We start from the raw sequence: 23,336 nt of genomic DNA, 5'->3' as shown, positions 1-23,336 counted from the left end.
ATGTAAGTGATGGGGGAAAAATCCAAAGCCCTCATTTTATACAAAAAAAATGTATTTAAAAGTTTATTTGAAGCCAGGATGAGGCTTTGGCCATCAAAAATAGTCAATATATTTCAAAGATACTGTCTTTTCACTGCCAGATTCCCACTTTTTTGTTACAATCCTCCATTTAAACAGAAGATTCAGTTCAATAAATAATCAGATTCACTCTAAAGATTTTTTTTTTTTAAAAGAGTAGAGTTTTAAAGAGTGTTTTTATCTCTTTCATCTCTCTCTCAACTGAAACCAACAGTTGAGGCCTCATGTTATCTTCAGATAACCTTTTAAATACATTTTTGCAACTACTGTGGATTTTATCCCCCATCACTTACATTGAAAGCACATTTGGAAGGGATCTTCTAACGGCCAGTATGAACAGGAGGAATGATTACAGAGAGCAAAACCAGTTTCAATGTTCATTTGGGCACCTGACTGATGGTTTAAGACTGACTTGAAAAACGGTGTACTTATTCTTTAACCTGTTAAATAAGGTATGGTTGTCTAGTTACTTACTATCTACCTGAAATCTAAACAAAACAAACAAAAAAGTCAATGTCAACATAGGCAGACTTACTGATTTGGGGATGTATATATGATGCATATGCACAAAAACGATTTAATCTACTTGTGCACATGCATGCACCAAGTTTCACAATGTTTGAGGTTTTGTCTCAAATGGGAAGGATGTGTCTGAGCCCTAAAATTATTCATTTCTGCTCTAATGTCTCACCAGAAAGGCACTTTTAGTGGCTCATGTGCTGACTTGATGAGACTTGAGGGCAAACATTAATCCTAACTATAACCTGGAGTGCAGGAGAGGTGCTCCTTCCTTAATTTCGATCCTATCCATTAATTAAATCCAAGTGAGGTCACAGGTCACAGCTCAGTTGTTGGTGTTAAAAGTCCAAATCAAGTTGCAAGTCTGGTTTAATTTTGTCGAGTGTCAAGTTATAAGATTCATGACTTGAGTCTGACTCTAGTCAAAGTCATGTGACTTGAGTCCACGCCTCCGCAATTTACTATGTACAAACACAGGCTATTTTTATTTTCATCAGTTTTATATGAAAGACAATTTTGTGCACGAAGACCAAAACATATTTGTCTGTTTCTAAATACATCTTGCTTATATAATACATAGATTACAAACTGTATGAAATCAGACCAAATCAAAAACCTTGATTCAAGTTCAGTCAATAGCAAAACTGACTAAATTGGTCCATTTTCTGTTCTGTAGTCTTTGTTTCCACTGAATAAACGCTGTCCACTCACCAAAACACGAACTACATTTAAAAAGTCCCAAACATTTTATTTTCTTAGTCATTCACCTTAATGTTTATACTAAAATTATCAGCATTTCTTCACCTTTATATAACGCATTCTGTTCAATATACAAGTATCAATAAGTATGATTAAAAGATCACAATGGCTTTGTTATGTCTGTGTTAAAGAATTTCCCATATCCTATTATATTAAAATATTTCATATATAGAGTCTGTATTTAAACAGAGGCTTAATAATAAAAGTGAGTTCCCATACAAGGCAATTATCGAATTTAATCAGATTGGGAGTCTCATAAATTAAACAATCAGAGAAAAAAAAAAAAAAAAGTTAACAAACAGAACAGCAATGTCGTCAGAGGTGTTCTGAATGTCCAGAAAGACAAAAGGATGACAGAGAGTTTCTGAAGGACAGATCAGACCAATGAAACGACTTTCTGCTGCCGAGTCCACACATTCAAGGCAGCAGATGACGGCGAGGTCGGTCCACCTTCAAACACCTTTTAACATTTCTGCCTTTTATGACAGATTTGTTCGACACACACAAATATAATGACTGAGAAATTAAAATCACACATTCTGTCCTTCAGGTACGATATTAGAGTGTTGTTAGAGCTCAGGTGTTCTGTATACAAATACTCCTGGTGACACCCAATAACAGTCTTTGAGCGCAGAAATACTAGCCTTCCTCATAAACCTAGTCTTAAGCATACATACATACATACATACATAGATACATACATACATATGACTCGTTTTTAGTAAAGACGACTGTGCTTTGTGAACAAACACACTTCACACAACCATTTGCCTGGACTGTATCTGAACGATACCTCAGTTAGACAGCATTGTTCTATGAGAATAAACACTGATTCATTCGATCATTAACATACACATAATTATCGGCATCATCATCATCATCATCATCGTGGATTTCTTGCTTCTTTTTTCCTTCCAATGCATTGCTTCAGCCGGGTAAAAAGTGCCAAATAAGCATCAGAATGGATTTCTCGTCCCTCCATCCTCAACCTGTCCGTCGCATAGTTTGATTTGAGTGACGCTTTACAACAGTTCAGCTCAGAAAAGGTTTTGTCAGAGAGAGACGGTGGACCACAGCTGGAGATGGAGCAAGAGGGAACCTCAGCCTCCTACTGCTTCCACTCACACGCACACACATACACACATATATGTATATATGTATATATATATACACATATACGCACACACATACACTGATGCACATCCTTGCTTCAGTATTCCCCCGTCTCACAGTCCCACTGAGGGTTATTTGGAGATTTGCTGTTGGAGGTGCAGCAGGAACTCGTAGTATGACAGGGCCGACTCTGTTCGGTCCTCGATCATGTTCTGCATAAAGCTGGGTTTCAGCTGGCTCTCGTCCCTGAGAATGACAAAATGTAATGTAAGTCAAGAGACATAAGTTGCTATTTTATGTCAAAGTGCTGATGAAGGAAATTTTACACTTATGTTTTATTATGAAACTTATTTTTTCTTTTGAATGTACGCTGAATTCTCATCCACAGAAACAAAACCTCAACCATTCAATTACACTGAGTGTAAATTGATCAATAAAGCCACAACTTTCAAGGTTTTACCAGACAGGGTTTTTGCCACTCAGCAGAAAAGTGGGGAACTTAAAGGACCAGTGTTTAAGATTTAGTGGCATCTAGCGGTGAAGTTGCAGAGTGAAATCGAATGAATACACCTCCCCTCCCCTTCCAAGCATGTAGGAGAACCCACGGTGGCCACCAAAAATGCGAAATGCCCTCTAAAGAGTCAGTGTTTGGTTTGTCTGTTCTGGGCTACTGTAGAAACATGGCGGGCTCTGTGGAAGAGGACCCGCTCCCCATGTAAATATAAAGGGCTCATTCTAAGGTAACGAAAATTATACACTAATTAAAACATACTCATTAACATTATATTCTATTTCTGCCAATTCTGTTCTGTTAGATGCCACTAAATCTTACACACTGGTCCTTTAAAATACCAGTAGATTACCATAGAGGCTGGAAGACAAGATTAACTTTAGAACTGAACTGAACAACCAGCAGTTCTTGGTTGATTTTAACTTCCCCTCACTCTCGCTCCTTGATTCTTTCCACTCTTTACCAAAATGTTGTCTGTCTGTTGCCCACCTGATGACATGCAGGGAGGGGGAGAACGGCCTCTGTTCCTTCAGCCAACCAATGAAAGCTCTGGTTCTCTGCGACTCGGCAGTGTCCAGCTCTGGGAGCAGATACTAAGAGAGGAGAGAGAGAGACAGTTTTCATTAGCAGGGTGGAGGGCGGCATGAGTGTGGATCAGATACATCAAGATAAAGGCAAAGTGGAGGGATGACCACAACAGAAGGTGGAAGTAATTTGATGGTGTTTTGGTGGTTATTTAAGTTAAAGCGGTGTTATAAATGTGACTGCCGAAACATTCCTACCATGTTTTCAGGCACGGTAGCGTAGTTGGGAACTCCCAGGACTTGTGATAGGAAGTTGGGGTTGCAGTTCCGTCCAATCCACAGATACATCACCTTTTGGAACAGAACAGAAATATATTAAATACAATTACAAATAAATAGTAAGTACTGTGTTGAGAGCTATTGCTGTGAACACTTGCACACCTCGTTACTGGGTGCTTAAATTTGAGAGATTTGATTTATATATATATATATAAAAATAAAAATAAACAGAAGCTTGTACTGATGTTTTAATTCGAAGCCACACTGGATACCTCTGCTACTTGTGTAACATGTTGTGTTTACATACTTCTCGTGTGTTGCCTATTCAGGACAAATGCTTTAAAAAGAAAAGAGCCACTTGAGAATATTATAAAACCTAGACGATGGATGCTTTTTGTTGTTGTTATTTCAGAGTATAATTTGTCTTTTTTCCATGGGTGCATGGTCAAAAATAAACAGGACATCTACAATAGGGAAGGAACTAACTATTATTTTCATTATCGATTAATCTCTTTATTATTTTCTGGATGAATCGATTAGTTGTTTGGTCCATAAAATGTCAGAAAAATGTCAATCATTGCTTCCCAAAGTCTAAGGTGACATCCTCAAATGTCTTGTTTTGTCCACAACCCAAAGATATTCAGTTTACTGTCACTGAGGACTAAAGAAACCAGAAAATATTTACATTTGAGAGGCTGGAATCAGAGAATTTGACATTTTTTTCTTAAAAATTTGACTCAAAATAATTAGTTGATCATGTCATCTTCCATCAGTATCGGTAAGGCTTACAGAGCTACTGCTTTGCACTAATGTTATCATACAAGCACAGACTGATTTTGATACCAATAGCCTTAATAGCCCAAAATGTATTTGCATACAAAAAGCGCACTCCATATTACCACTCTATTCACACACTATAACCCACAGCTATAGACCAGTTATAGAGAAGCTAAATCTCTAAAGCTAAAAGCTTTAGCGCTCTTAGAGATTTTTTAGCTTTAAAGCTTAAAAAATAATCAACAGATTAACCTATGACAAAAGTAATCATTATAATCTTTTGTTATGAGTGTTAATTTTAAAACTGGGGTTGAATGCTCCGCACCATTCCAGCATCCATGAGGAAAGCTGCCTCCCTGCTGAGTTTTTCCACAGACAGCTGCAGCAGTCTCGGCTGAGGGATGGTCCGATCGTTGATGTTCAAAGCTCCCTGAAGACGCAGGAAAGAGAAGAAAAAAAGGTTATTACTCAGTAACACACACTTAATAACTGTAGAAAATATTGGAATAAAAAAAATGTCTTATTTATAAACCAAATAACATAAATAATGGCTCTTTTGCCTCCTCTAAACATCTGCCTTCGAGGAAACTTTATCCAGAGTCACTACTTTTTTCGCTGCAGCATCTCTATCCACTAGCTGAGATGTGCAGGCGGTGAAGGGAAATTTCATCCTCCTCACCTCATCGGTCAGGTCATCGATGCGGTACAAAGCAGGGTGGATCATCAGCATGGAGTAGGCCAGCGGCTGGTACTTCAGCTGTAACATGGCAAATACCCGGTCATCTAGCCTGGTGCTGGTGCCCGTCCTGAAAGCTTTCTGTAAGGTGCACACACAAAACACACGAAACCGGATCAATCAAGGCTTGATGGTGTATTTTTCCAATACTAGATCCTGGAAGTAGAAGCAGTGTCTTAAGGGCCAGAAAAATGTTGGATCATTATAGTTCAAGTGTAGTTTAAGTGTAGACAGAGATGAAAAAGCAATCAGTGGAGAAACACAAGTAGAAATTTAAAGTAAAACAAAAGAGTTGGAGTGCAGTTGCTGTGTAACGACTGGATCTTGTGAAAACGCCGACCTGTTTGAGTAGGGCGAGGATGAAGAGGGGGAAGAGTCTGAGACAGGCCGGGGCCAACAGGCCGGGCTGCTGGATGGTCAACACAGATTGCCGGTACGACATCAGCGAGTCAATGGCAGCGTTTGTCATCGCGTCTCTGGCGTCACTCAGACTGGCCGTCACCGAACGGTCCACAGCTGCAGAGAAAGGGGGAACACATTTCCAGTCATCAGGAAGAGGATTATTATACGTGTGTGTGTGTGTGTGTGTGTGTGTGTATTATATATACACACACACACTCATCGGCCACTTTATAATGAACACCTGTGCAATGTAATAAGATCCAGTACAACAGCTCTGCCATAAATTCTACTTTTACAAAGCTTATCCATTTTCAGTTTTTGTTGACATTGTCAGAAGGGTGATAATTCTACTTTTTGTTTATTATTGAGGTCGTAGTGGATGGTGGTGTCCTGGAGTGCATTATATTGAAAAGTATTCTGAATATTTTGCCTCATGTATGTTAATCAGGTGGATTAATGCCTGACAATGCACCACCATATTGTTCTGTTGCTGAAGTTGATTTGACAGTTCATTCTTGACCTTGGAAACAATAGGTTGACAAAATGTGATTTATGAATGTATGATAATCTATAAGGAATAAATGATAAATAGCTGCTACATTATAGTTTGGGATAACACTGGCTTAAAAGCAATGACATCCTATACATCTTAAAATTTCAATGCCATTTTAAAAAGGAATAGTTAAGCATTTTTAGTTACAATAGTTACGCATATTTGCCTTCTTGCCAAGAGTTAGATGAGAAGATCAATACCACTCTCATATATGCTCATTGAATATGAAGCTATAGCCATCAGCAGGTTAGCTTGTCATCATCGTGAGGTTGCCAGGCAACCAGTGAAGACTCCAGGGAATCACTCCTCCTGGCCAAGAAATAGTCTGCCAGTTAACCCCATATAAAAAAAAAATCACAAGATGTTTTTTTACATTCCAGTTTGTGTATGGATTAAAAGCTTTAGAGGCGCTGGTAGGTGGATTTGTTTGTTAAATTTTTAAAATTCTTTATGCTAAACTAACCATTTCCTGGCTCTTGATGTCATATTTAAAAGGACAGATATGCGATTAGTATCCATCTTCTTATCTAACTCTTGGCAAATAAGTGCATAAGAGTGTTTCCAAAAATGTCAAACTATTCTGTAAGACTTCAGTCTTGTATTGTGTAGATTTGAATGATCAGTTTAAAACAGCTGTGGATTATCAGTTGAAGTAAGGCACAAACAACATCATTCACAGTTTACATTTGCAGTGGTAGTGTTGAATAAATGTTGACGACTTGAGAAACAGCAGCTCTCCTCCAGCTGACGTTCATGATGAAATTAAAATGAATTAAATATTAAACTTGTTGGTACCATATTTGAAGAGTAGAAAATATCAGTGTCTATGTTGTAAGTGAACATGAGCTGAACATGCACAGATCTGAGTGCTCAGTATGTGTTGGTTGCTAGGCGACCACAGCTGTCGCCACTCACCACCATCTGTCGATGGTAATGACAGTGAAGTGGATGCAAACTTTGCAATGATTTCCTATCAATTCAATCAAAAGACTATTTAGTGCAACAATGAAGAATAATTTCAGAGTGTTGCTACATCTAAATCCAAACACATACACACCGAACTGATGCTTCTCGTTTGGAATAAAATATTCATGTTAAAAACATTCTGATAATCTGATGTAATTGAGTGTCCAAAAAATCATTGCTGGCATAAAGACAAAACTCTTTGAACACTTCATGTTTTATAATGCCTTCATGCTCCTGCTTGAAATAACTATAAACAAGGATGGAAACAGCTAAAAATCATAAATTGTAAATACAAAATTATAACAAATATTAGGTAAGAACTAGGGATGCATAAATTGACTAAGTAAATGAAAGAATGAGTTGTGATACATGGACAATTGCAAAATAAATTGGGGGTAATAAAAAATTGATACTATTGCAGGTTTTCCCAACCTGAATTCTCTGATGTGACATTTAATCATCATGCACAGCATCAGAACATGTTGCTCCTCAAGTTTTTCTTGAAAAAACAACGCATTTTTCAACTTAAGAATCCAATCATTCAGTATTGTGAGTTTTATATGTATTTAAACCCCCAGTGACAATGTCCTTCTAAAAAAGTAATCTGAAGCGCTCCCTTTAAAGTGTCACGTTACGCACCCATGCAGGCCAGCAGTCCAGTGATTGCTTGAACATCGGCCCCAGCGAAGATATCTGACAGAGAATTAACCACAGGGAGACACAAGGTGTGGACACGGATCCTTCTTTCTCCTGAAAGAGAAAAGACACATTATTTTAACAAAACAGACAGAGATTTTCATAATAGCTTTGACTAAACCTCTTATCCTGTCTGTTTATGTGTACCTTTGCTGGAGGTGTAAAGCAGTGCAGCCTGGAAAGAGACGACCTGCATGTCGTCCAGGTTTTCCTCGATGGACATCTGAACTGCGAAGCCAGCGTCTGGGTTCACGTTCGGGAGAGACAACAGATCTGTGGAGCGCACGAAGAAGTTTCCGTGGAACGTGTGGATGGAGAGACCTGCGGAGACACAGAGAGAGAGACAAACTGTAACACTCGACTGCAAAACAATTAAAGTGAAAACATTTTGCTCATTAAGTTTATCGCAGTAGTCAGCCATTGTTATCGTTTACAGGGAGGGCAACACGTAATCCAATCCTGACTGGTCATGATTAAAATTATGCTGCATTAATCATAATAAGATGAACAAATAACAAAAAAGCAGTAACGTAGTCATTGCTCAAACAAACAAATCTGGTGCCAGCAGACCTTTGGTGCAGCGTATCCTCATGACGGCCTCGAAGCCGATCTTCCTGGTTAAGTATCTCTTCAGCTCCTTCTGGAAGCGCTCCACCTGAGCAGGGTTGTGCTGGTGGTGGTAGGAGGGGAAGTAGTAAACGCTCCCTGCCGAGAATCTGGATATGCAGCCTGAGAGAGAGAAGGCAAACAAGAGGAGAAATGAAAAGATGAGATGCTAATAGTCTTCTATTTGACATGATTAAAATAGATTCACACCCAGTTCCCCATCTCTCTCCTGCTGTGATTGCACCTGGTATTGAAAAAAAAAGAAAATCTGATGCTTCTTGTGTCTGTATCTGGCTTTTTACCACTATGATGATATGATATATAAATGTGTTGTGAAAAACAAAACATTTTTCACTTATTCTACTGAAGATTTCCAATGCTTTTCTTTCCCAAGAGTTTTTTTATTTAATTTGTGTGGTGTTGCTATGAGTCTAAAATAAGTATAAAGCCATTCTGTTACATAAAATCATAATTCCATTAACCTTACAGGCAAAATAATTTCACCCTGTGGCTTCATATAACCAAACTGAAACCACCAGATGGTAAATTATAAATCTGAGGTTGCTGGCAAAATCTGGATAAGAAATGTCAGGTCAAAGTATCCTGTGTTGGCCGCTAGATATGTAAACAAACATAAATATCCAGTAAAGCCTCCTTCCCTCTTTTCATCTATCCTCCATCTCCCATCCATTCAGTCCAGGACTCACCAAGCGATGCCAGGTCGCAGTACTGAGCGCTGAGCAGGAACAGGTCAACAGCAACCTGCTGGCCAGAGCAGTCCAGAGCCAACTTTTTGTAGAAGTCTGTTGCTGGGGATAAGTGCTGGATATCCTGAAAGAAAAACACACCAGGTAGGACAATGAGCTCAAAATATGAACAGAAATTGACAATCCAAAAGAATTCAAAATCTGAAATTTGACATGTTTTTAAGATCTAATTATAGTTGAAAAGCTACAAAACAGATTTCCAACACACATCTTATTGATGTCCTGGAGAAACCTCATCATCAGATCTCTTACCTTGGCAGATGCCCGCTGGTTGGGGTCCTCTCTGGACTGGAGCGCCCCCACACCGAGGTTAGGCAGTTGGGTCTGAAAAACAGACATGCGCCCTCCGGTGGGCGACAGCAGCTTGAAGGCTGCTTGCAGAGCTGAACCCAGGGCAGACTGGGTCTCCATGGTCTTTTCAAATAAAGTTGGCAGGCTCTTCAGAAGATCCTGCACAAGCTGGAAGACAAATATAGAGAGGGAGTCTTATTTTTGTGACACTTTTGATCCCTGAGGAGAGACTTTAGTTTTGTCATTTCATCTTTCTTCCATCTGCAAAGAGGTCAGAGACCGGAGTCAGGGTGTCACTCAGCAGTGTGGCTGCTATTGTTATAAACAAAATTAAATCTTAAATATACAGTAGTTGTCACTTCCTATAAAGTGTAAAGAAACAGAAAACACATGGCTAAAATTAAGCTTAAAATTCAGAAATATGACAAAGTGAGGAGATTTTGGACTATTGAATAGTCATGTTCACAATAAGCTTTAAATCAAGGTTAAGTTTCTTACCTCTTTGCATTCATTGAGGTTTACTAGAAGGCTGTCTGGTGTTGGTAAAAAGATATCTGTGTAGAACAAACATGTAGCATTTAGACACATAAAATACAGTCACAAACACACTGATATTATAATAGTTATGAAACTAATTTTTAAAAGTGCAGCTATCATAAAGTGATTCATTTCAAGAAAATAAAAAAGAGCCACTGTTTGAGGTGACATTAATAATTAAATAAAAGAAAGAAATAAAAGAAATTTGGATCCAGTTGAGTGTTTGAGTTTCAAGTATGACAGAAGATAATAGTTCCCAAAAACATAACGCCAGTTATGGAGTTTGGTGATCCAAACAGTCTGTGATCTCTTAATACCTTATATAGTTATAAGCTCCACATTTTTGCAAATGGTTTTGCACAAACAGCTGTCAAGTTGCTGTATTATATCTCACCTTCAATGTCAGATACGATGAGCATCTGAGGCTGGGAAAGCCCCTCCTGGAGGTTGTAGAAGTGGATGGTGCTGTCAAAGGTGATGAAGCCTACCTTTGTCCGCGAGTCTCCAGGAAGCCTAGGACACACACATGCTTCAATAAACTAGCACTTAGGCGAAGAGGATGACCTATTTCAGTTTCAGAGTATTTCAGAGCGCAATTTCAACCTGGCAGTCAGAAAATACACTACTGCTGTTGAATCCTCAAACATTTACACGTTTATTTATTTGACCTCTTATAGTTTTAAAGCACTAGTAGAATTATAAAAAAAAGGCTCCAACATCCTCTCAACATCTCTAATAACTGGAAATTAAATGTTGTACATACGCATTGATGTTGTCCAGCAGTGACTGACAGAAAACATTCAGGTAGCCCGTCTCCACTGCATTGTGGGATACGTCCAGCACAAAGAGGTAAACAGCAGGCTGTGGTGGCCTCAGCTGGGTAAATCAGGACAAATACATGTAGCTTAACACAAGGTCAATAAAAACACACCATCACAATCACACACACAGATTACTGTAAAACTTCTTTCATCCACACAAGATTAAGTAAGGAACTGTAAAATTTAGTATTAATTTAGCACTGATACTTTTATGAAAATGAGCTATTCATTTACAATAGACTGAGCACATAGATAACTGCTCACATCTTTAATAGGTACAAATTCGTCAATAGCGTATGTTGCAACCTACCATGTATTCTGAAGGAGCAATGAACTCGATGGTGGCGTTCTGGACCTCAGGTCTTTTGTGTGGCTCTCCGTACGATCTGCTGACTGGGTTGTACATAAACTCCTCTGGCACTAGAGACAGGGACACAGAAACACAACCAGACACCATCAAGTGAGGTTTTAGTATTAAATAATGTGCTGTGTACTTTGTAACTCGGTGGCGAGTGTGAAGATCCACAGCATAGACTGTATACAAAGATGGTCCACAGTCACAAAGGTAAAACTGTGTACTTAAGCTGTGGAGTACATGGGGCTACATAATACACACAAACTTTATTTATTTAATCATACTAAAGACTTTTATCCACTTCACATGAAGGTGTTTATGTAGGTATTTACTGTAATAAATCATCATATAGCAGGGTAACTGTCTTCTTTCTTTCTTTTTTCTTATTTCAACCAGGTTAACAGTCTCAGAGATGGCCTTGTCATTTTCTCCATTTATTACTTAATGGAAATACATTTTGTTGCTAAGCTGTAATAAATTAGACACTTGTCAGCTGCCTTCAGTGTCCTCACTGACAGCAGCTCTTTCAGATGATGAGGGAACTTTCAGATGATATCTCTGGTGGAAGAGATCATATATCTCTTCCATCATTCCTCCCCCTATTCTTACCATCGTTGACCCGATAGCACAGGTTGCACTTCCACCTCCTCTGGTCCAGGAAGGATACGAAGGGGTTGATATATGTTCTGCAGGACCGACACCTGACGATGGTGCTGGATGTCACCACGGGAAGTTGCTGCAAGGAAAACCATAGAACAAAACCAACCCCTGTGTGAGAAGTGCCTCCAGGCAAACTCATTTTCTTGTTTGCAGCTCATTGTAACTGGCGTTTCAATAAAGACTTTCTTGTTGCTGTCCAAGTTGTGCAACGTCTCTGTTGTCTGTGTCCTCAATTACCACAGGAACAAACGCCAATTCATCCTGACAGATTTTGCCAAGGGGTACATTTAGTCAAATCCTATCCTAGCCGTGTTACGCACCAACATGGGCAGAAAATTTAGTTTCCAAGAGAAATTCAGCTGTGTTTACCATGTTCCTCTTAATCCATTACCCCAACTTAGTTAATACTGAACTGAGTGTACTTGACGCTTTTTTACCGAGAGGTCTTTGAAGGGGTGGAGCAGCAGGCCCAGTGGCATCTTGGCTTTATTGAGCAGAGACTGGGTCTGAGGGATGCTGGTCAGCGTAGAACGGAAAACCCTGGAGAGACACAAACACACAGTACTTGAACTGCATCCAGCGATCATGTTATCTCTGGTATTTCTCGTGTACCAATGTGATATGTGGGTGACTGGGTTAGATGAATGGATGAACACATCATTTTTTACCATGCATGAAAAATACTGTATGCAGGGACAAAAGTTAAAAGTTATGCTGATCTAAAATACATACAGTGCATGTACAGATGGCAACTTAACCACAGCTAACATTTTGTTATTCACTGTACACAGTGACTTACGAGGCAAAAATAGACAGACTACAGACACATGCTGCTGATATTAGTCCACCATGGCTTACTCTGGGTGGCAGTTAATCTTCTGCAGATCTTGGGGCAGGCAGGGTGTAGGGGCAGGGACTGGACTTGGTGGCAGCAGGTTCCTCTCCTGCAGCAGGTTGACCACTCTCAGGGCCTCTGGGGTGCTGGACTGGAGGCTCATGGCCGCCAAGGACGGGCTCAGCTGGGCTGGCCCTGGACCACCAGGTGGCTGAGAGAAGGAAAAACAACAAGCATTTAACCAAAACCTGCGAGACACAAATTATTTAGCATGAAAGGTAACCCATGCTTTGATTTACAGATGAATGACTGTTTTAAAATCTTAGCATTTAATCAAACATTTTGTGTTTCCTCCAGAATATTTTTCTTATAGTGCACCCAAAATTAAATGCAACATTATTATTGTTTTAAAGTGGTGGATGACACTGGCTACCATCCCATGTGTAACAAAAATATTTTAAAGAGAAATAAAATAAAAAAACAGTCAGATATATCTGCAAACCCATGTGTTAGTCTGGCACCTAAAAAAGATATTTGCTGGCATAAAATTAAAAATTAGTTAAGCAAATTGTTCCTTCATACTGTCAAATTAATTCGTTGTTTGTCAACTTTGACTCTACAAATACACAGAAGTTATATCTTAACATCAGCTTAACATTTCCATATAGCCTGCACAGACAGAAGGGTTTTGCATGTTTGTTAAGAGAAAAACAAATGCATGACAGAGGTGGCAGAGCATGGTGTTACACTGGCACACAGTCAGTGGGCTGCTGGGACAAACCTCTCTCACCTGCTGGTATGGCTGAGGTGCTTGAGTGTAAGGCTGCGTGGCGGCCTGCATCGCAGGGTGCATGGGGGAGGTGGCGTTGTGGGGAGCAGGGGTCTGCTGGTACCCAGGGGGAAGGGAAGGGTAGTGGCCCAAGTGCCGACCAGGCGGTCCAGGCTGAGGTGGGCCAGCTGGGGAAGAAAAGGGAACAAAAATGAATTTAGTTTACACAAGAAATCAAACCCACTGGGCAGCAGTAATCAGTGAAAAAACTAAAAATGAACCTCTTTACAGGATAAGACAAACAATATTTTGTATTTTTTTTTATAGTCAACAAACAACATGAAAAAAAACCAACAACAACAATGCGTTACTCCGTCTCACAACACTTTCTGACTTCCCTTCCCTGTCTGTGGTACTCAGAGCCAAACCCATTCTTTTCTACTAAAAACAAATCTTTAAAAACAAGAAAGTTTTATTTTTTAACATGGCTCAGTAATTTCTGAAACAGCTGGGCACTGTAGTTGTTAACAAACTTTACTAAAACAAGTATAAGGAGTGTATTTGGTGGAAACTATTGTCAGCTGCAGATGAATACATATTTGGTGCTCTGATAAGTGTAATAATGTATGTGTGATTTACTCAAAATAAACTTCAGTAGCCGTGTTCATGGTAATGACACCGAGCTAGATGGAGTGGCTCACTGACGTGTTTTGAACAGTTTTTGGACAACAAAGGAGCTCAATGGCACAGAGGAATAAGCTTTATCAGGCCTTTGATACACAGTATTGCCAAACTTATCCTTTAAACTTGAAAAAATTAGAGGACAATCTGTTATAGCATGACAGCAGTTAATCTTGTGACAGTTAGTCATTGTGTATTTGTACAGAAAAATATTTTTTTTGATTTTTAAGATTCTGAAGAGTGTTGAATAAACGATTTAATGTTAAAGATTGTGAAATAAAACGTAACACTTTAGAGCCTAAGAGACATTTAAAAAAAAAAGTTTTGCCTCCTCCAAGAGACGATGCTCATTTACTGTAAGTCTATAGCTGCTATGAAATTCTACTTAGTAAACCTAGATTGTACATGTGGTTGGTGTGAAAAGATTCCAAGATGTGGCAGAAAATGACCTTACCCATTTTGTTGTCAACATGATTATAGCTGTTTGATGCTTGTGGGCCATTTCCAGCCACAGTTCCTGTTCCAAAGCAAACCACATGTGATATGAATAATTTTAGTGACACTTTTTTGCTCTTTCTATCTCAGTGTGCTAACCAGAAGTGATGGATATGGAGCGATCTGAACTACAGTACAAGATACACATGAGATGGAGACAAAAGGGGTACTTTTACAAGACATTACTAACAATGGTAATGATGGAAATTGTTGTATGGTGTTTTAAAGACACTTCATTATCTAGACACATTTATTCAGAGGTCATATGAAAGATACGGTGAGAATGGATGACGAGAGGAAGATAAAATACCGACAAGAAATATATGTCACCAGGGATGCACTGATACTAAGAAATTCCTGGTCTAAAGCAGCATACTTGACAGATTCCTCAATACTAAACACCCAGCTACATAAGCACAAGTCATAGAGATCAAAGCAAAGCGTCTTGTCTAATATCTCGACTCATTTTCTTATTTTCTGCAAAGTTCTCTAGAAGTAACAATATTGGAGCTCCGCATCAGCTGAGCTTCGTATTTGCCGTCAAATTAAGGGACGAAAAAAAGAATTAGTGCATCCCTAGACACAATGAACAGCAGCACAGAGAAGACAGGATGGGTACAACGACACTGAAACAACATCTAACAGCTACAGATAGATTTAGCCACACCTGGACATTCAATATCCCCCTCCTGGCAGTCGTGCTCAGTGGGGGACTGAGTGCTGTTGACAGCCCCCCCACACTGAGCTGGCATGGAGAGGAAGGAGGGAAGGGAGGGAAACAACGGAAGCTGATCAGAACAAAAATGGTTGGCTTATAGAAGGACATACAGTTCCTGGCCCAAAGTGATACAATATTTGTTATCACTTACAGCGTGTTTACATGACACAGACTCACATAATGTTTGTACGACAAATGTCCCATTATCATCACATTATACTTGCTTAATTTGTGGAGAAAGTGTGCTGTACTAACCAAGCTTGCTAACCCAGTTAAAACATCTGCAGTAAGTCTGAAATACTAAAAGGTGGATTTATACTTAGGCATATGTTCTGTAGCTACACCATAACCACTTAACACAGACCTATAAATCCACCTTAAGTGACTGGTTGTGTTGTCTCACAGAAGTCTCCACTTCCTTTTCTTGTCCAGTGGGATTGATTTCAACGGCAATGCTCTCAAAATAAGTTGCTAGTCTCAGCTTGCTGAGCTCATACCAGGCCGTTAACACCGTATCAGCCGTATCAAGTGACATGTAAATAAATATACAAAGTTATGCCATAAAACAAGTATAAAGAATTATGCCTCTACAAGTTGTCATATCTGACGACAACAATGACATTTTTCCACGATTAAAAAGAAAACTAAAAACTTACCATCTGCTTTTGGGGGTGGAGGTGTGGCATTGGCCATTGGGGGTCCAGTGGGAGGCGGTGTGGGTTTCATGGTTGGTGGTGGGCCTGTAGGTGGGGGTCCTGTAGGTGGGGGCCCATAGGGAGCTCTGCTTGGTTGATATGTGTGGGGAGGCATGGGATTCATTGGTGGGGGTGCTGTGCCTGGTGAAACACACCAACAACAGTGATTATTGTTAGGGTTGAAACAAATCATTATTTTCATTATAGAATCATTTCTATATTTTTCTTCTTGATTAGTCAATTACTCATTTAGTATATAAAATGTGGCAAATAGTGGGTCACGTTAGCACAATTAACCAGAGGTTAAAAGCAGCAAATCCTCAAATTTAAAAAACTACAAGCAGCAACTATTTGGCATTTTTGTTTAATGAATGGCTCAAAGTTGTTGAGTAATTATCTTTCAGTGTATTAATCACTTTTCATTCTTGTGGTGCACATGAGAGGAACAACATTTCAGCTGAAACTGTGAGGTAATTAAAACAGAGTGATGACTTCTAAAATGATGTCAACATTACTGTGTCATGTAAAACACGAGCGTGTTGTTGCCACAGATCATGTAGACAACAGATACGATGCATCACAGAAGTGCTCTAACATCATAAGCTCTGACTAGAGGTGACAACAACTGGTGGAGATATTGCCCCACAGCCGGCTAATGTCAGAGCAGCAACAAACGATATCAATCTCTGACAAACCAGTCAGTTCAGATGTGTCTCAACCCAAATAAATTCTTTGATCAAATCGCTGATCAATGAAGGTGGCAAATATGTTTATTTTTGTGTATGAGAAATAACACATTGCCATTGTTTCTCTAAATGATACATGCCCCTCGGGAACGGTGTAAGTAATGGTGTAATACCATGCACAGCTTGGTTATTCATACAGCAGTGACAGAAAATGGCAACTGCCAATTATAAGGACAAATAATGAGAAATCTATGATACCAGGAACGGAAGACAGCATAGTCTTAATTAGATTAGAGATTAGACTGAGATAAAGCTGTGTGATTATGATTACAATGATAATCCTCTTTACAGCACACTGTTGACTATGCTTTTTTGATTAATTTATCAGCACTCTGACAGCTCACTCACACTCATTATCAAGGTCAGAGGTGAAATATGTGACATTTTATTGCATACAACAGAGTCCACAATAATCAACTAATAATTTGCCAGTTAGATGTTATGTTCACTGCCACCATTGTACTGATTTGTCCTGACGGTGCTGCTGGGGGAAAGGTCTCTAAAAATCAAGCAGACTCTTCTTGTTGGGGGTGTGAATGTAAACAGCGATTATGTGACCTCTGCTTCTGTTCAAAAGTACTGCACTAAAGATAGCTTTAAAAAAAAAAAAAAAAAAAAAAAAAAAAAATCAAGGTTAATTTACATAATACTTTGACACATTATTGACACACCAAGGCCACAGATTACACAACCGAATTCTGTCGTTTTCACATCACTTAACAAAACCACTTCCTCCAGAGAAAATGTTCATGACTAGTTGACAAAGATACTGAGATTCACTATGAGCCGTCTTCTGTTTTTGACAGTACAAGCTACACATTTCTCCAGGGAGACAAATGTTAAACTCTCTGCCCTCTTGGAATATTTTGCAATCAAAGCAATAAATCAAACTACTATGAATCAAACTATGAGAATGGGACAAATGCCCATGAGACAGTTGATTGCATTTCTGCTAATATCCCCAGCAAAAAGCAGTAATTTTAGGAATACAACCTATACCAGAAACTGAAATTTCAATTTTGACTTGCCCTAACAGCCACGTCATGCTGCTACAGAAGAGTCGCATAGGAAACAATAAAATTCTTCTTTGAACTTTGCACAAATTCAGAGCAAATGAGTCTCTGTGCCTGGGAGGAATCCAGAGGAGGCACCCAGCCAACATGTTCAGTGTAGGAACAGAGGGCAATGTCCAGCTCCAACATATCAGCATTTCAAGATAATCATATCTGCAGCACATGTCAGTCGTTTATTCAAGACAATGAACATAAAAGAGATGAGACATATCCGTCATGCAATAGAAAAGTTATTGGAAGGGGAGTATGGTGGATACTTTAAAAAATACAGTGTGTGTTTTAAAGAAATGACAGATGAGATGATGGGGACTCTTACGTTAATAGCCTGAGGTTCACTGGTCTGATTTGAAACTAGAAACAATGATTCATCTTTTTATTGATTTGGCCCAAGGTGTGCTTATTAACTCATTGTTCTATAACTACGAATTGTCCCCTCTGTACTGTGCTTCTTTCAACTTTAACTTTAGTGTCCCCAAGGAATATGTTGTCTCACAGCCAGGTAAAACACAGAGACTTAAACATTTAACATAATAAATACATTAAAGATATACGCTTTAGCATACCCTCGCCATCTAGCATCTGGATGCTACAGTAGCTGATACAAGTGTGGCTTTCAGTGGAGCCTTCATGTTCGTACCTGGCTGGATGTATCCATGCAAAGAGGTGGGGGGCATCCCTGGGCCTGGTGGCTGGGTGGCACTAAGGGACACCGGCGCTGGTGGTGCAGCACTGTAAGGAGCTGATGACGGCGGTGGCGCTCTCACACTTGTAGCTGGGTTCACATGATTTGCCACAGGGCCGCGGGGCGATGCGCTCATAGAAGAGGGTGGCCCCATTGGTGGGGGTGATGTGTTGTACTGCCATGCTGGAGGCATGGGCTGCTGCTGCTGCTGCTGGGGGTTTGCGTAGTAGTTACTAGAAGACACAGCAGGAGGGGGAGGTGTGGCCTGTGCAGGGGGAAGCCTTGGACCAGGGCTGGGGCTGGCAGACTGAGGAGGAGTATGGGATGGAGCAACTCCCATTGGAGGCCTTGTCAACAGCGGCTGGCCTGGAGCAGCTGGGTAGGAAGATGGTGGTGGGCCCTGCTGGTAGGAGCTGACTGGGGGAACGGGCTGATATGGCCCAGAGGGATAGAGTCCAGGGCCGGGGGGTGCGGGAGCTTTGGCCTGCATTGGATTGTAGGTTGGTTGGTGAGTCATGCCATAGCTGACCCCTGGCAGCTGCTGCATGGCAACCGGATTCTGTGATGGACCTGGAGACCAGAGGAATCAAAATATAGGCATGTTAGAGAATCTAGGTCAAAAACAACAGGTTGATGTTTGTTCAGTTATTACATATTTATATTCCGAAAACAACACACACACACGAATCTACTAAAATGACACTAAAGCTCCTTCAGACATGTTTGTAGATGTTCTGGCAGTTTTACATGTTGAACGCTCTTCTTCCTTGTATCATTATTTTCAAACTGTTCTCCAGCATCACTGCCACTGTGTCGAGAAAAAAAGAGGGCTGTTGGACTCCCTCTTGAGTGCCAGATGCCAAAATTTGCACAGGGATTGCAGCTCTCCAGGTTACAGTCCTGTCATGCTTGATCAGAACCATTATGGGCCATTACTGTAAGGTAGCCTTATGTGAAAGCTCAAAAGGCCAATCCATTAGCTTAACAGAGGGATGAAGACAGCAATGTTACAGATTCAGAGTCTAAAAGAACTTCTAGTTTCAACTTAAGTGTCTTTTGAATGAAGCGAATCCTTGGGTTTAAATCTGAAGCACAATACAAAAAGCTATATGAAAAGCAGGTGTTACTGTGTTGGCAGTGACGACAGCCAGTGAAAACCACTCAGATGCATCAAATGACCAATGAACTGACAGCGTGGGGTGTAATCTCTTTACCTTAATCATGATCTGCCCTCAGTGACAGTGAGTGTGGATCTCTGAGCCAAGTCTGGCCTTTCTTTACTGAACACAGCAGTAAAACATCACAGACACAAAACAGGGCTTTGCTTTTACTGATAAGAAATAATAAATAAGTGTTGCTTTTAAATTAAGAATGCTTGGGGTGTAAAATTTTCAGGTACCACACTAAAATGTTGCATTTGCGTTTAAATTTCCTAAATGCCACATATCAATACCAAGAACTCTGGTATTTTACTGAAAATCAAAGAAGGAATTGATTTACTCTTTCTGAAATAGTAGATCATCTTGCATCATCTTGCTTACATCAAAAATAGATCTTAAATCTAATAGTCAGCAGAAAAAAGAAAGTGTGGTTGGAGTGGCAATTTATATCAATAAAGGTGTTACCTAAACAAGAAACTGATAGGCATCAGTGCTTAAATTGCACCATCAGTGAGTGTATCCCTCTTTACACTCTAAATGATTGCATAATACCAACAGATTCACTACTATCCACTTAGTCCTGCACTACACCACCGGAGGTAGAGCTAAGTCAGCAGAGTGAGAAGGGATTAGAGAACAACTCTTCTCAATGAACAAAGATAGATGAAGGCACATAATCCACCTCAAATCTTTGTCCTTCCTGAGAGCAGGGAAATTTTAAGAACTAAAGCTTCTGGTCAGTCACAGCTCTTGTCCAATCATAAAGAGCCTTATATGGGATCAGACCTATCCACCAATCTCAACAAATCAATTCATTTAGCTCGGTTAGTGTAAGCATTAGCAAAAAAAAAATCCAGAATTGAGGGAGTCAATCAGCATAACTCCACTTAAAGAGAGATTAAGGACCTTTAAAGACAAGTGTGTTACAACAGTCATAAACACATCTTCAAAAAACACCATCAAACTTTAACTACAACCCTTAACACTTATAATTCCTGTTCAGACGGAAGCACTTTCCAAGGAAAAGTGGAATAATGGAATTTTTACCGGATCATCTTCTGTGATTTTTTGGCATGGCTAGAAAATATAAATCAGACTTGATCAAGTGTGAAGTTTCCAGTGGGTTACTGTATGTTCATCAGTTACAGAAACTACATATGACATGGAAACATTTTGATGTGACACATATGTAAATGGCGTAGGTCTTAATCATTTTAAGGTACAAAGTTACTTAATCTCTGAATTAGTCATTCACATTACAGATATCCCATGATAATGATTACTTTACACACATTGTACTGAAAATCCCATCAAGCTTTAATTTTCATGGTTTGTTTCTTCTGTCAGAAAGACATTGTTTTCAGATTGATCAGAGCTCTAAATAACAGAGCTGGATCAGCATCCTTTAGTGACTCATCTGATACAAGTAAGATAGGAATAATATTAGGGAGAACATAATGAAGACATTCAGACACGTTCAGTTTATCTACAGCTTTAGAAAACCAGGATTATAAACTCGAGCTGCAATTGCTTAATCTGCACAGTATAAGAAAGCTCCTTCAAAGGCATTGATAAGGAAAGCTAATGAAGGCTGCCCTCAGTTGCACTTTTGTCAGCTGTCACTGTGTGTGTTTAGATTGTTGTTCCTTTACGTTCATGGAAACCCCACAGCAATGTGTAAGAAACCTTAAACTTAAGTAGAGGAGTCTGAAGAAGCATCTTCGGAAACATATTTGGATCGTCCCCAATGTGCCACATGTACAGTAAAACGTAGAACGACAACACGCTAGAGTTATTTAGCCTGATGAAAATCTGTGAGGAAACTAACAGACCTAAAGACGAGATTGTTCATTGGCAATGAAACTACAGGACAAGTCAGAACACACTAAATGTTATAATTAATGTGATAGGGGTAAGTTCCGGCTAACCTAGTAGCTTCTCGGGATGCATAATTGTAAAGTTGTCGCTACGACATCACAACATCACCGTTTATGTTTACTGGAGGACGATGGAGGGAGGGGGGATGGGACTGCCCATCACCTGTCTTAAAGGTTTATAGTGCCTGTTGACTTTTCAGTTTGTCAGCCTGATGGGTTTGCCACCTCGACAAACCAAAGTTAACAAACACTGGCTAAATCCAGTTAGCAAGACAGTAGTAGTTAGTTTGCCTTAGCGATATAAACTCGTTTTCCAACTGAATTCAGTAACGTGGCAAGATTAACTGTAGTTATCTTGGCGTAGCTATACTTGACAGCTCACTCGTGCTTGGTTACGTTAAGTTACAGCGTTTCTAAGCAAGCCAGGTAGATCCCAGTTAGCAAACGGCTATAGAGACAACGTTAGCCGATTAAGCTAATATTAGCTACTTAGCCTTGTGTGAAGTTTACGTAAATTAAGTTTTACTCACCATTCGCATATGCCTGCCCTGTCCCATTCTGAGAGTTAAATCCCGCACTTGACATCTTGAAATATACACCAGGTTCTAATTTAGAGGTTTGCTTGGTTGGCGAATAGCTAGCTGCGTCTTTAGCTAGCGAGCTAACTAGCTGGCAGTCGCGATGTAACGTTCAAACTCGACGACGTGTCCTTTAAGTCAAAGCGGCGTCTCGTAGCTGCTTAAAAAGTTAATTAGCTGACTTGTTGGCGATTACAGGGCCATGGCTGTTATCGAAACCCCCGTTCACAACTACCCACGGGTGAGTAACGACGGGCCTTGTCAGAGTTAATCGTATGTGTGAGGCACTTCTCCTCTTTCACCGGAAGTTGGGATCACCCAGCAGGAGCGACGTAAAAATCGTCGGGCATGCGCAGTATGTACACGTGGCATTTCCTCCTGTGCTCTCGACTAATCCGACGTACCGTAAACAAGAGAGAAAACTCAGATTTAATGTACAAGCAGTGTCCTTTTTTAAAAAAAATAAAACAATTTGGTCATTTAGTTTGGTGTGAAATTCGGTAGAAAGTCATCGAATGAATGAATACCGCCAGATTTCGTTCAATTTTGAGATTTAAAGATACTGAATCTACCATACATGCCGCAGTGGCCTCCTAACTGGCATAAATCTGAACTCAATTTACAGATTCCGAATTCTATAAAATGCAGCAGCCAGACTTTTAAGATAAACCAAGAAAAGAGACAATATAACTCCTGTTTAATGTCCCTATACTGGCTGCCAGTTGGTTTAAGAATTGATTGAAAGATCATACTTATTACATTTAAAGCACTTTCTGTCCTGGCCCAGAATTACATCTTAGAGGTAGTCTCCCCTTATCAACCTGCATAAAGTTTGAGGTCCTCTGACAGGAACCTCCAAACTCCTAATGCAAGGTTGAGGATTAAAGGAGACAGAGCCTTTTCTGTCAGGGCACCACTGTTATGGAACAAGAATCTCAGACTTGCAAATTCAATATCTAAGTGACTTTTGAAAACTCACTTTTATCCTAAAGCATTTTTTATTATCTTTATTGATTTAATTTACTATATGTAGTCTTTATTTTATATTTGTTTCAATGATATATTTGTAGGAGTGTG

At 39.7% G+C, this 23,336-nt stretch overlaps 1 protein-coding gene across 3 annotated transcripts; it reads right to left on the bottom strand.

The window, feature by feature from the left end:
* Nucleotides 1-1,324: 1,324 nt before the first annotated feature.
* sec24a (SEC24 homolog A, COPII coat complex component) lies at nucleotides 1,325-22,584 on the bottom strand. Of its 3 annotated transcripts, XM_067608601.1 has the most exons (24): nucleotides 22,212-22,584; nucleotides 18,600-19,214; nucleotides 16,105-16,284; nucleotides 15,398-15,475; nucleotides 14,690-14,752; nucleotides 13,576-13,742; nucleotides 12,809-12,996; nucleotides 12,388-12,490; nucleotides 11,900-12,026; nucleotides 11,246-11,355; nucleotides 10,878-10,990; nucleotides 10,509-10,627; nucleotides 10,076-10,131; nucleotides 9,539-9,745; nucleotides 9,227-9,350; nucleotides 8,484-8,642; nucleotides 8,061-8,234; nucleotides 7,857-7,967; nucleotides 5,637-5,812; nucleotides 5,240-5,377; nucleotides 4,886-4,990; nucleotides 3,763-3,855; nucleotides 3,470-3,573; nucleotides 1,325-2,715 (listed from the first exon to the last, which is right to left on the bottom strand). In XM_067608601.1, the coding sequence occupies exons 1-24, from the start codon at nucleotides 22,264-22,266 to the stop codon at nucleotides 2,601-2,603; spliced, it is 3,480 nt and encodes a 1,159-aa protein (XP_067464702.1). In that variant the 5' UTR covers nucleotides 22,267-22,584; the 3' UTR covers nucleotides 1,325-2,600. The 3 variants fall into 3 exon arrangements, with proteins under 3 accessions (XP_067464702.1, XP_067464703.1, XP_067464704.1); XM_067608602.1 differs by lacking the exon at nucleotides 15,398-15,475 and having other exon boundaries at nucleotides 22,212-22,583; XM_067608603.1 differs by lacking the exons at nucleotides 14,690-14,752; nucleotides 15,398-15,475 and having other exon boundaries at nucleotides 22,212-22,583.
* Between the last annotated feature and the right edge of the window lie 752 nt (nucleotides 22,585-23,336).

The sequence above is a fragment of the Thunnus thynnus genome, chromosome 13, assembly GCF_963924715.1.
Source record: "Thunnus thynnus chromosome 13, fThuThy2.1, whole genome shotgun sequence".
Taxonomy (NCBI): Eukaryota; Metazoa; Chordata; class Actinopteri; order Scombriformes; family Scombridae; genus Thunnus; species Thunnus thynnus.
This window is presented reverse-complemented; position numbering and strand designations above follow the sequence as displayed.

What these genes read in the sequence shown, in the direction of transcription:
- sec24a (XM_067608601.1), bottom strand. Translation starts at nt 22,266, where the DNA reads ATGTCAAGTGCGGGATTTAACTCTCAGAATGGGACAGGGCAGGCATAT. An exon ending in TCCTCGCCCTACTCAAACAG is followed by an intron (nt 5,378 to 5,636) that starts GTCGGCGTTTTC and finishes TGCACCTTACAG; the next exon opens with AAAGCTTTCAGGACGGGCAC. An exon ending in CTACCGTGCCTGAAAACATG is followed by an intron (nt 3,574 to 3,762) that starts GTAGGAATGTTT and finishes CTCCTCTCTTAG; the next exon opens with TATCTGCTCCCAGAGCTGGA.